At 43.1% G+C, this 13,398-nt stretch overlaps 1 protein-coding gene across 1 annotated transcript; it reads right to left on the bottom strand.

Moving 5' to 3' along the window:
- Window positions 1-1,071: 1,071 nt before the first annotated feature.
- Window positions 1,072-12,903, bottom strand: LOC106564727 (calpain-9). The gene is made up of 19 exons (XM_014131020.3): window positions 12,555-12,903; window positions 11,442-11,511; window positions 11,055-11,173; window positions 8,870-9,003; window positions 8,430-8,598; window positions 7,978-8,147; window positions 7,788-7,865; window positions 7,454-7,614; window positions 7,001-7,158; window positions 6,618-6,826; window positions 6,366-6,402; window positions 6,204-6,284; window positions 5,685-5,742; window positions 5,370-5,434; window positions 4,044-4,112; window positions 3,828-3,906; window positions 1,884-2,000; window positions 1,659-1,717; window positions 1,072-1,518 (listed from the first exon to the last, which is right to left on the bottom strand). The coding sequence occupies exons 1-19, from the start codon at window positions 12,723-12,725 to the stop codon at window positions 1,492-1,494; spliced, it is 2,031 nt and encodes a 676-aa protein (XP_013986495.1). The 5' UTR covers window positions 12,726-12,903; the 3' UTR covers window positions 1,072-1,491.
- Between the last annotated feature and the right edge of the window lie 495 nt (window positions 12,904-13,398).

Consider the following 13,398-nt stretch of genomic DNA (forward strand, 5'->3'; position numbering starts at 1 on the left):
ATTCAGTTGTACAACTGACTAGGTATCCCCCTTTCCCTAATACATGTGTTCCCCATCTTCCGTTGGTAAAGACCAGACGACCAAACTAATCGTTAATGAACAACAGGAATCGATGCAAGCCAGTTAAGAACAAATTCTTATTTACAATGACGGCCTACACTGGCCAAACCCGGACGACGCTGGGCCAATTGTACGCCGCCCTATGGGACTCCCAATCACGGCCGGTTGTGATATAGCCCGTTTTATTTTATTAGCACAAAATCTACAAAGCTTTTGTTGTGTGAGATGAGCAATAGCCAATGAGAGCTCGCCAGAGAAGAATCCAGTGAGATGACTTTATTTCGCATCACCAACAACGTGTAGACTCTAGAGAAGAAGCGATGATTACTGTTAATATGTTTGTACTTGCCTTTAATCAAAGCCACATTGTCAAATCGCAACATCTCTGAAGTTCACAAGCAATGTTATTCAATTCTAAATGTTGGCTAGATATTTCAACTCTGGCAAGCGTGAATGTCTGACTGAAAATATTTGAGGCTGCTTTGAGCCACAGCTCCTTCTAGCTACATTAAATCTCATAGTTTTCTCGAGACAGCGTGGTATCGACAACCTCAACACCAAGTGAAGAATCTTGCAGCGTGTGATATCCAATGGCGGTTCTAGACCATTTCAACTGGGGGGGCCAAGCTGGGGCCAGTTGTACTGTTAGAGGGGCCAGTTACATTAGACGTTATTGTTGTCATATCATTTTCTTCACTGCATTGCAGGCAAAATACCATGTTCATAATCATCATCGTTGCCACTGTCTAATAACAGATGTAAAAAAAAAAAAGAATGATACATTTTTGCTATGTAAAATTTATTTCATACTCCACATTTAGCGGGGCCCCAGAACCGCTAGCGGTGATATCAGAGCCCAAAATCAATATCGACTCATTGGAGCTCCACCATAAATATTTGGTCATTTAAGTAGGGCAATTTGTTTAATTCCCTCTTACGCATGCTGAGATACAGTATTCTACATGTTAATATTTACGGAGAAATCTAAAGCTCAGACACAAACAGCAGATATTACATTTTCATAATATATTTTAATTTTGTTTCATCCCAAACTGAGAAATCAACTGATACAGGGTGTCAACATGATGAAACTTGAAAAACCTGATCAGTGCATTATTTCTTTTTGGAGCATCTCTGTAAACAGAATTTAACACAAATTCACCTGATTGTCAAATACAATGGGCATAAGATCCAAACTGTGGCACAAGTATGTTGGTTTTGTTTTAAAACAAAAGAGTGAATTCAAGAGAGAATTCAAGAGAGACAAAGGCATACAACATTAAAACATAGCTCTGTTTTATGCATGGTTTATAACTAGTGTATTCGCTAACCGCGTTCCCAGCAGGAACGACTCGAGATTAGTGTATTTGCAAGCAACACATATTGCATCCCAAGCCTGTTATTTTACTTTGTTCTTCTGCTGGATCCTCTTCAGACGTTCATGGAAAGAAGGAGGAACTGAAAAGAGAAAAGTTTTTTCATAATCAAAAGCAAATCGTGTCTTGGTGGGCACATCACACCGGATGGACTTTACAGTGGAAACATATACACATATTATACAAAATGTAATGTTCATATTATACACATTTTTATTATACCTGCAGTATGTTCATGTTGACCTGACCTGTCTTGCTTTTGTCCAATGCTTGGAACACCCCTGGGGGAGGACAAATATATATTTTTTGTCAACAACCAATATAACATTGGGTATGTCCAACAACTCCAAAGCATTAAACATCTCTGAGTGTTTACTTGTTCCACGAAAATACAAGTTATTTGAGCAGCTACATCCCATAAGGTGTTACAGTCCCCTTGGTACTCACTGAACATATTTTCCAGGCGGACGATGCAGGTGAGGTAGTCATCAAAGTCGATGTCGTAGTTCTCATCAGCGAACCTCAAGCCAAGCAGCTGGAGGAGCTTGGTGTTCAGATGCATGCCTTGGATGGTGGAGACAGAATGTTACTAGTTAGGCTCTGATTCACACCTGAAGTCACAGCTTTGCCTTTGTCTTTCTGGCCCCCTGAAATGTCTCCTTGAGAAAGCGTGGGAGTACTCACAGAGAACGAGACCTTCAAGATCAAAGACAGGATTCAACACTAGCATTCTACCATTGAGATATGACCTTCTATGCAGGCATTCTGTTCTAACCCTATTTTTAATTTCACCTTTATTTAACCAGGTAGGCTAGTTGAGAACAAGTTCTCATTTACAACTGCGACCTGGCCAAGATAAAGCAAAGCAGTTCGACACATACAACAACACAGAGTTACACATGGAATAAACAAACATACAATCAATAATACAGTAGAAAAAAATCTATATACAACATGTGCAAATGAGGTAGAATAAGAGAGGTAAGGCAATAAATAGGCCACGGTGGCAAAGTAATTACAATATAGCAATTAAACACTGGAATGGTAAGATGTGCAGAAGATGAATGTGCAAGTAGAGATACTGGGGTGCAAAGGAGCAAGATAAATAAATACAGTATGGGGATGAGGTAGATTGAATGGGCTATTTACAGTTGAGCTAAATACAGATGCAGTGATCTGTGAGCTGCTCTGACAGCTGGTGAGGGAGGTAAGAGTCTCCAGCTTCAGAGATGTTTGCAGTTTGTTCCAGTCATTGGCAGCAGAGAACTGTAAGGAGAGGCATCCAAAGGAAGAATTGGCTTTGGGGGTGACCTGTGAGATATACCTGCTGGAGCGCGTGCTACGAGTGGGTGCTGCTATGGTGACCAGTGAGCTAGATAAGGCGGGGCTTTACCTAGCAGAGACTTGTAGATGACCTGGAGCCAGTGGGTTTGGCGACGAGTATGAAGCAAGGGCCAGCCAACGAGATCATACAGGTCGCAGTGGTGGGTAGTATATGGGGCTTTGGTGACAAAACGGATGGCACTGTGATAGACTGCATCCAATTTTCTGAGTAGAGTGTTGGAGGCTATTTTGGAAATGACATCGCCGAAGTCGAGGATCGGTAGGATGGTCAGTTTTACGAGGGTATGTTTGGCAGCATGAGTGAAGGATGCTTTGTTGCGAAATAGGAAGCCGATTCAAGATTTAATTTTGTATTGGAGATGTTTAATATGAGTCTGGAAGGAGAGTTTACAGTCTAACTAGACACCTAGGTATTTGTAGTTGTCCACATATTCTAAGTCAGAACCGTCGGGCGGGCAGGTGCGGGCAGCGAACGGTTGAAGAGCATGCATTTAGTTTTACTTGCATTTAAGAGCAGTTGGAGGCCACAGAAGGAGAGTTGTATGGCATTGAAGCTCATCTAGAGGTTAGTTAACACAGTGTCCAACGAAGGGTCAGAGGTATACAGAATGGTGTCGTCTGCGTAGAGGTGGATCAAAGAATCACCAGCAGCGAGAGCGACATCATTGATGTATACAGAGAAGAGAGTCGGCCCGAGAATTGAACCCTGTGGCACCCCCATAGAGACTGCCAGAGGTCCGGACAACAGGCCCTCTGATTTGACATACTGAACTCTATCGGAGAAGTAGTTGGTGAACCAAGCGAGGCAATCATTTGAGAAACCAAGGCTGTTGTGTCTGCCAAAAGAATGTTGTGATTGACAGAGTCGAAAGCCTTAGCCATGTCGATGAATACGGCTGCACAGTAATGTCTCTTATCGATGGCGGTTATGATATCGTTTAGGACCTTGAGCGTGGTTGAGGTGCACCCATGACCAGCTCTGAAACCAGATTGCATAGCGGACAAGGTACGGTGAGATTCGAAATGTACCAAGCGGTAGTCTCTCACCTGCTGCTTTGAGAGCTATGCGGAGCTCATAGGAGGACATCTTCCCTGACCGGTCCGTGTCATAAGAAATGAAGAGCATCTGCAACCAACACCATAGACATCGTTATCACCTCCAATCCACACACATGTTCAATATTAAATTGCCATCATAGGCTATTGTATAACAATGTATATGATATTGTAAATGACAGCAACATGTAGTCATGCTGTACTTACAATCCATTTCTTCATCTTTTCCCAGAAGACCTTAAACTCCTGAAACTCAAGCTGCCCTGAATTGTCAACCTGGATTGATCTGTCAAGGCAAATAACCTACATGACCAAAAGTATGTGGACACATGCTCGTCAAACATCTCATTCCAAAATCATGGGCATTAATATTGAGTTGGTCCCCACTTTGCTGCTATAACAGCTTCCACTCTTCTGGGAAGGCTTTCCACTAGATGTTGTAACATTGCTGTGGGGACTTGCTTACATTCAACTACAAGAGCATTAGTGAGGACGGACACTGATGTTGGGCGATAAGGCCTGGCTCGCAGTCGGCGTTCCAATTCTTCCCAAAGGTGTTCGATGGGGTTGAGGTCAGGGTTCTGTGCAAGCAAGTCAAGTTCTTCCACACACCAAAACATTTCTGTATGGACCTTGCTTTGTGCACAGGGGCAGGAAAGGTCCTTCCCCAAACTGTTGCCACAAAGTTGGAAACACAGAATTGTCTAAAATGTCATTGTAGACTGTAGTGTTAATATTTCCCTTCACTGGAACTAAGAGGCCTAGCCCAAACCATGAAAAACAGCCCCAGACCATTATTCCTCTTCCACCAAACTTTACAGTTGGCACTATGCATTCCGTCAGGTAGTTCTTCTTGCATCCGCCAAACCAGATTCATCCATCAGACTTGCCAGATGGTGAAGCATGATTCATCATTCTAGAAAACGCCTTTCCACTGCTCCAGAGTCCAATGGCGGCGAGCTTTACATCACTGCAGCCAATGCTTGGCATTGCGCATGGTGATCTTTGGCTGCTCAACCATGGAAATTAATTTAATGAATCTCCCGATGAACAGTTATTGTGCTGACGTTGCTTCCAGAGGCAGTTTGGAACTCGGTAGTGAGTGTTGCAACCGAGGCCAGAATTTTTACACGCTTCAGCACTCGGCGATCCCATTCTGTGAGCTTGTGTGGGCTACCACTTCACGGTTGAGCCGTTGTTGCTCCTAGACGTTTCCACTTCACAATAACAGCACTTACAGTTGACCAAGGCAGCTCTAACAGGGCAGAAATTTGACGAACTGACTTGCTGGAAACGTGGCATCCTATGACAGTGAAAGTCACTGAGCTCTTCAGTAAGGCCATTCTACTTCCAATGTTTGACTATGGAGATTGCATGACTGTGTGGCTGAAATAGCCAAATCCCCTAATTTGAAGGAGTGTCCACATACTTTTGTAAATATAGTGTATATTGTAAAAGCATGAATCCAATATTGATCACAGTAATGCATTTTCCAAAGCCTCATTATAGGCATTTAGGACAGGTAAAGGATACATCCATCAGGTTGATGATGCTGTGGCAGGTGTTGAGACTCAAACCATTAAACTTGATCTCTCTCCCTGAAGGAAAAGAGAGGAACATCATAACAAATCCCTAAAATAATACTGATAATATTCTAAAATCTGTAATCCATGAAAGTATAACCTCAGAGTGTGCAAGTTTTTTGAATTTTTTTTTTTAGCTTTAAAGAGTCAAGAGTCAACCTATGTGCGTGTGGATGTGTATTCAAATGACATTCGTTGAATTGCTCTTTATGCTAACGTCTGAGTTGTAATAAAACATGGGACTTTTAAGAGGAGGGCTGCTTACTCCTGCTAAGTACTCCATTCAACACCTGCTGAAGCTCCTTGGCAGAGATGGCCTGGTCCTAGGGAGAAGACACAATAGACAAAATATTACCTTCTGGTTATGCACACGTTTCAAAGTTTATTCGCCACAGGACACAACAGGTGTAAAACAGTACAGTGAAATTCTTACTTTGAGAGCTCTTTCAGTGCCAGTACCTTATTCAATGCAGGGATACTGGAGTGGTGCAAGTGTGTGGCGTCAATAATGAGTGTGTGAGTAAGGCTGTATGCGAGTGTGTGCGCGTGTGAGTAAGAGTGACAGTGAAGGTGTGTGTCAGAGAGGGTAGAGTGTGTGGATCGTCTGACAGAGTGGGATATTATAAGAGGGAGAGCAGTAGTTGTTAGCCATTTAACAGTCTTATGACCAGGGGATACGACATTACTGTATTCCTTTCGACATGCTCATAGTCTCTGAATCTGTGACATTGCCAGTTATCAGAAACAGCTCTCCTCATTTCTTATAATATTTTTACTTTCTTACCGAACCAGCAATCTTTTCAAACATTCTCCTCAGTCCCTTCTCCTCATCCGTCTCCTCCTCTGGTAGACTGGGCATTGGGGGCTGAGAGATACATCACAATACATCATCAACAGGAAGTAAAAATCATTGCAGTTTTGTGGTATTCAATAGCAGAGTACTTACATCGGGCAAATCAGCATCTACTGTGTTTCCCATCTCCCTGTTGATGTCAACATCCTGTGATTAGCTTTCTATTACATACATTAACTTGTCCAGCAAATCTTACATTGAATGACAATTTAGGCTACATGTAATATTAAAAGTCAAATAAATCTTAGTGTAGATTGGCTACAGTCATCAAGGGCTTTCATTCAACCTATCTGCTTGAAACTAATACTGATTCACAGACAATACTCCCAAATGTAAATATCCTACATGGTTCCGGCTGCCTTCTCAGAGAAGATGCGTATGAGGAAGTCGGCCTCGTCGTGGGGCTGGAAGGTGGTGGGCACCAGCAGGTAGTTCCCTGGGGGCAAGGTGAAGCGCTCGGAGATCTCCCTCACGTTGATGTAGGTCTTACTGCGAGCCTTGGACCCATTGTACCGGAAGAAGTCTTTCCCCAGGTGGTCCTCATCTGCAGGGGCCTGAGGGAGAAGAGAGAGGGAGGGACATGTTTTTAGAGACCCTTCAAATTCTAATGAGGAAATTTGTGATGAACCACAATAACTGTAACTATAGGTAGCATGTACTAGGAAATTGAAAACCAATGTATTCCTATTGTTTGTGCATATGGCCTCTTTGCCTGTTGTCTCTCTAACCTCGTAAAGAGCAAAGCCGATGGTTTGCAGGTCCAGTCCCTCTTTCCTCAGCGCACGGCGGTTCTTCTGCATCAGAGCGATGACCACGCTGCACTTATCATTATTATCGTCAGCATGCTTCAGGATCAGCTTGAACTGAGGGTTGGTCCAAAATGTATCTGGGGAAAACAGGTTTAAATGGTTGTATTGTTGCTGGGCTGGAACAAAAGCCTACACTATCTGGCATTCCAGAATCAAGGTTGGTCACTTCTGGCACAGTGGATTCATCATAAAGATACAATTGGCATTCCTTTTATCTGGGTCATCAAATTTGTATGAACCAAGCTGACTGTCACATTACAAAGCTCAGATGGAAATGTACTGTGTAGAACATATATGTTCATCTCTCATGTAGAATAGGGAATCATGTCAAGTCTATTTATTACATTTATGTCTGCAACCTTGTCCTCTCACCTATGAAGTTCCTGCAGCCGCCTGCGGTGGAGCCACGGATCCAGTTGCCCTCGAACATGTTCACCTCCCACTTCCGCTTGGTGTCGTCCGTCAGAGAGTCCGGCGTCAGGTTGCAGATCTCTATCTTGTCGTAGTTGGCCTTGAAGTCCTCAAACTCCATCCTGAAACAAGCAACCTTTTTGATTCAGAAAAGTCTTCACTGTATACACGAGTGGTCCCCAGACCTTGTCCAGTAACTGTTCAGGGCCACTGGAAAGCCTATTGCTGTTGAACATGCGGGAAACTTTGATGTAGTGCCAGATGTAAAACTATTACAATCGCTGTTGTTACTAACCAGAATTCACCATCATCCATGGAGTTCTGAAGAATGCGTTTCTTCTCAGAACTGTCGATCACATTCCACTCCCTGGACCTGTAAGAGAGAAAACATGACAGAATAACCCACTCTCCCATAATGCATAGTGTATGCTGGTTTTTATTCCTACTCATTTCAGCAACACCTGATGGAAATTAACTGGACTCACTCGTCACTCCAGGCACCGTTCCATTCCACCTGTCCCCAAGGGTTCCTGATCCGGATCAGCTTGACCTTTTTTCCTCTGTAGTTAACCTCCTCAAGGCCTGTGATGGAGTAGGCGTGTCCCTTCACCAGTCCTGAAGCTGTCTGGGCCTCTGACTCAGCAGAGCTGGTGATCTGGAGAGAGAAAAAAACTAACTGTATCAGCCACCAAAGACCAGGACTATGTCTCTCAAACCTGTACCCATATTCACAAAGTGTCTCATAGTAGTAGGAGTGTAGATCTAGGATCAGGTCCATCCTGTCTATATTATCTTATTCATTGTAATCTAAAAGACAAAAACTGATCCTATATCTGACCAGCACTCCTATTCTGAGACGCTTTGGAAATACGGGACCTGGTGTCTAAGGACCCCATGTATAATGGTCTTCCATTGAAACTTGTTTGGAGGCCCTTACGTCGATAGAGCAGCCCATCATTGAGCCTCTGTCGTAGGCCTTCTTCATGATGTTGAAGAGGTCGGTTGGAGCACTTTTGGTCTCGTACGTCTCCCCCACGCCGCCGGTGAAGTCCTCCATGGCCTCCAGGGTAGAGCCTCCCTTCAGGGACTCATAGCTCCCGTTCAACCTGACAGGACAAGGAATGGGATGGAATGGGTTAACTAGGGATATAACGGGCATCAAATAGCAGGCATCTGAAAATTAACCCAAGCTTTGCAGAGTGTCTGCACGCATTTGGTGAAAAATTGGTTACAATCATCCAATACTCATGTTTTACATGAACTACACACTATCAAGCAAACGTGACGATAAGAACCGACAATAGTTGTACAAAACACCTATTTTAGTTTGCATAAATGTTATATCTGTACTTTTCAAAGTTTACAAGTTACACATACTTGGCATAGGCCTTCTCCAGCAGTGCGCTCCAAAACTCGTTGTTGGAGGCAGAGTGGAGCAGCACCAGGCGATTCCTCACAGCAGGCAGTCGGTCATCCACCACCACGTCCAGCCATCTGTTGTGCTGCCAGAACTGGAGGAGAGAGACTATACTTAAGCAATAAGGCCCGAGGCGGTGTGGTGTAAGGCCAATATACCACAGCTAAGGGTTGTTCTTACGCACGACGCAACGCGGAGTGCCTAGATACAGCCCTTAGCCGTGATATATTGGCCATATACCACAAACCCTGAGGTTCCTTATTGCTATTATAAACTGGTTACCAACGTAGTTAGAGCAGTAAAAATAAATATTTTGTCATATCCATGGTATATGGTCTGATATACCACGGCTGTCAGCCAAATCAGAATTCAGGGCTCGAACCACCCAGTTTATAATTACGGATGACTTCCTTTAACTAAAGAATTGTGTAATCACTGATGTCAATACAGTAAGTACTATGTGCAGTGGGAAGAAAAAGTATGTGAACCCTTTGGACCCTACTGTTACCTGGATTTCTGCAGAAATTGGTCATAACATTTTATCTGATCTTCATCCAAGTCACAACAATAGACAAACAGTCTGCTTAAACTAATAACACGCAAACAATTAATTGTTCATGTCTATTGAACACACAGTGTAAACATTCACAGTGCAGGTTGGGAAAAGTGTGTGAACCCTTGGATTTAATAACAGGTTGACCCTCCTTTGGCAGCAATAACCTCAACCAAACGTTTTCTGTAGTTGCGGATCAGACCTGCACAACGGTCAGGAGGAATTTTGGACCATTCCTCTTTACAAAACTGTTTCAGTTCCACACTATTCTTGGGATGTCTAGTGTGAACCGCTCGAGGTCATGCCACAGCATCTCAATCGGGTTGAGGTCAGGACTGACTGGGCCACTCCAGAAGGCGTATTTTCTTCTGTTCAAGCCATTCTGTTGTTGATTTACTTCTGTCTTTTGGGTTGTTGTCCTGTTGTCCTGACCTAACTTCTGTTGAGCTTTAATTGGCGGACAGATAGCCTTACATTCCCCTGCAAAATGTCTTGATAAAAAAAGTCATTTTTCTGTTGATGATAGCAATGCTCCCTCCACCATAGTTTACAGTTGGGATGAGGTTTTGATGTTGGTGTGCTGTGCCTTTTCTTCTCCGCACATAGTGTTGTGTATTCCTTCCAAACAACAAAACTTTAGTTTCATCTGTCCACAGAATATTTTGCCAGTAGCACTGGAATATCCAGGTGCTCTTTTGCGAACTTCAGACGTGCGGCAATGTTTTTTTTTGGACAGCCGTGGCTTTTCCATGGTGTCCTCCCATGAACACCATTCTTGTTTAGTGTTTTACGTATTGTAGACTCATCAACACAGATGTTAGCATCTTCCAGAGATTTCTGTAAGTCTTTTGCTGACACTCTAGGATTCTTCTTAACCTCATTGAGCATTCTGCGCTGTGCTCTTGCAGTCATCTTTGCAGGACGGCCACTCCTAGGGAGAGTAGCAACAGTGATGAAATTTCTCCATTTATAGACAGTTTGTCTTACTGTGGACTGATTTTTAGAGATACTTTTGTAACCCTTTCCAACTTCATGCAAGGCAATAATTCTTAATCTTAGGTCTTCTGAGATCTCTTTTGTTCGTGGCATGGTTCACATCCGGAAACGCTTCTTGTGAATAGCAAACTCTAATTTTGAGAGTGTTTTTTACTGGGCAGGGCAGCTCTAATCAAAATCTCCAATCTCGCCTCATTGATTCAACTCCAGGTTAGTTGACGCCTGACTCCAATTAGCTTTTGGAGAAGTCATTAGCCTAGGGGTTCACATACTTTTCCCAACCTACACAGTGAATGTTTAAATGGTGTATTCAATACAGACAAGAAAAATACAATCATTTGTGTGTTATTAGTTTAAGCAGACTGTGTTTGTCTATTGTTGTGACTTAGATGAAGATCAGGTCAAACTGTATGTCAAATGAATTCATAAATCCAGGTAATTCCAAAGGGTTCACATACTTTTTCTTGCCACTTTAACAATTAACATTTAAGACTCAAACATTCTGTGAATAATGTAATATTGTCATATAGATAAAATGCAATGTTCTATCAATAAATGTGATGGGCAGTTGATAGCTTTGTAGTGGGCGAGTCTACCTGGAAGTGGAAGATGCCAGCGTAGCTGCGGTCAAAGCCCTGGTCGTTGGGCACCACTCTGGCCAGGGTCTCCTTATGGAGGGTCAGAGAGGCAATGGCTGCCAGGAGCCAGCAGTCCCCTGGGTGACACAGACAGTGACAGACAGAGAGAGAGATTTAATGAGTCAGGACCTACACACTGAAAACCATGGACATAACCCCCCATCTTAGCTGTCGTATGTAATGCTATAGAGTCTAAGTCTTCAATTCAAGGCCCGGGGGCCACATCAGGCCCGCAATCTGCTTTCTTGTGGTCCCCAGACAAATATCTCATTGTTATTTCTAGTGTTTGTATATGGATGTATGATATACGATTCGTATCATATAAGAAGCACTATGTATACAAACCTAGTGCTCCTTGACATATGTCTGTCCTGTCAGCCCCACCGACTATGAATTCGGGATTCTCGCAAAGTTCCTGTAAAAGAATAGGAGCAGGTGTAAGAGGCTTAGTGACAGTGGAGAAACAGGTTTAAATGGAGATGGGGTTAGGAGTGACTCTGCCGCCTCGGGTAGGTGTGTTCACATTCCTGGCGTCTTAATCAGTCAAAGTCCCCAGTTACTGGAACGCAGAAACACAGAGTGATACAGGTATTCATTCACAAGGGTCACCCAAGAGAAAAATGTGTAAGGATCATAAATAGGATCTTAGTTGGATCTTTCCCATTTTAGTCTCTAATGTTACATGGAGAGATGGTTTTCTTGGAGGTTTGAGGTATGCTAGTTTTAATGGTTGATCACAGATCTTATTAGTTACACATTGCTGTGTCAACCTTGGCAAGGCACTCACTCTCAATGGCAGTGTGTGGTCAGCGGTATGTATTGAAATGCACAGTGTGAATGCTGTTGTGGATATACAATGAGTGAAAACTGGCTAGCGTAAACTCTTAAGATTAGCTAACCTCTCTGAGCACATAACCTGTCAACCACCACTCCCAGCAAAGTCAACAGAGAGAAAACATTCAATGCATGCTTCAAGGCTACATTCCAGAAGACTGTGCCCTACACGTGAGACAGGCATGTACAGTATCTCCAGCTTAATTTGTGTACATAGGACATTTTATAGTTCCAAGTTTCAAGACATGAACACTTCAGAAAGGGAATTAGATATTAGCCAGATAAACGTATCGGCTAATACATTCCTTTCTGGCAGTACTGGTTTTAAAGGGATGGTTGGATAAAAGCTCGTCATCAACAGAGAGAGAACTGGCCAGGTCTTGAGGTTTGATATAATGTGAATAAGGTAAATATAAGGATTATAGTCTTCTATACTTTAACATTGTATAGTGTCTTGCCTTCAGATCAAATTAGCACAATCTACCTACGACAGAGACCCCGTCCAGGCCATTCCTTCTCAACGGTCAACTACAAATATTCTAATTACGCTGTAATTACCACTAATTACAGTATTTGTCACATTAGCGCCCTCGTAGTAGACCATTTGTACTATAGCTTACATACCCCAGGCCTCTTCCATTCAAAGTTGATGGGCACACTCTGGCTGTAGTAGAGGGATGAGTCGCAGGCAGGGAAGTCTGGGTCCTCAAAGAGTTTCTTCTTCTGTAGACACTCCTGCCTCAGCTGCTCAAATGTCTTCCCATCCCCTTGGGTGCTGATCGACTTGGCGGGCATTTTGAGGGCTCAGACTAAAGGGGAAACTAGGGAGAGATGGAGAAGGACGGTGTGTGTGTGTGGGAGAGATGTCCCTTGTTTGTGAGCAGTGACAGAGACTGGGAGAGAGAGAGAGAGAGAGAGAGAGAGAGAGAGAGAGGGGCGTTGGTGTTTTGCCTGTCCTGTTTCTTTGATATGTATGTGGTTTGGACGGAGTGACAAGCTTGTCAAGCAGGTGGGTAGATAGGTACACACCCTCCAGACATAAACTGGTTTGTCCACTCCCATGGCAACACACCTGACCTCGCCCACTTTCCCTGCCCAACTGGCTGTTACTGCTCGCCCTCTGGTATGAGAGTTCACTATAGAATGTGTTCTAGAATGTCAGGTTTTTAGGTAGTGACAGATTTGAAGTCACTGCTAACATGTTATGTATATTTGAAGTGGAACAGCACAAGATTTAGATCTTAAAGATCAGGATCAATTTGTGGAGAAATAGTTGATCCTATGACGTTATTAAAAGGCCATTTAAAAAGAAACGATCGTTTACCAAAAAAAGGCTGATATGAACAGAAAATGTATGTCAACTGACAAGAGTGTCCATTTGTTTTATCTTTACCATTATAGATATGAAACAATATAAACACTCCAAGTCCAAATCTTTCTCTAAACTTTCTCAATTCATTTTCACCCA

This window comes from Salmo salar, chromosome 12, assembly GCF_965601325.2.
Source record: "Salmo salar chromosome 12, fSalSal1, whole genome shotgun sequence".
Taxonomy (NCBI): Eukaryota; Metazoa; Chordata; class Actinopteri; order Salmoniformes; family Salmonidae; genus Salmo; species Salmo salar.

Bases quoted from the DNA above. Each gene is read 5' to 3' on its own strand.
- LOC106564727 (XM_014131020.3), bottom strand. From the start codon at position 12,725: ATGCCCGCCAAGTCGATCAGCACCCAAGGGGATGGGAAGACATTTGAG. The intron at 6,403-6,617 runs GTAGGATATTTA...TGACATCAACAG, and splicing joins GAGAAGGCAGCCGGAACCAT to GGAGATGGGAAACACAGTAG. The intron at 1,718-1,883 runs GTGAGTACCAAG...GTCCTCCCCCAG, and splicing joins CCGCCTGGAAAATATGTTCA to GGGTGTTCCAAGCATTGGAC.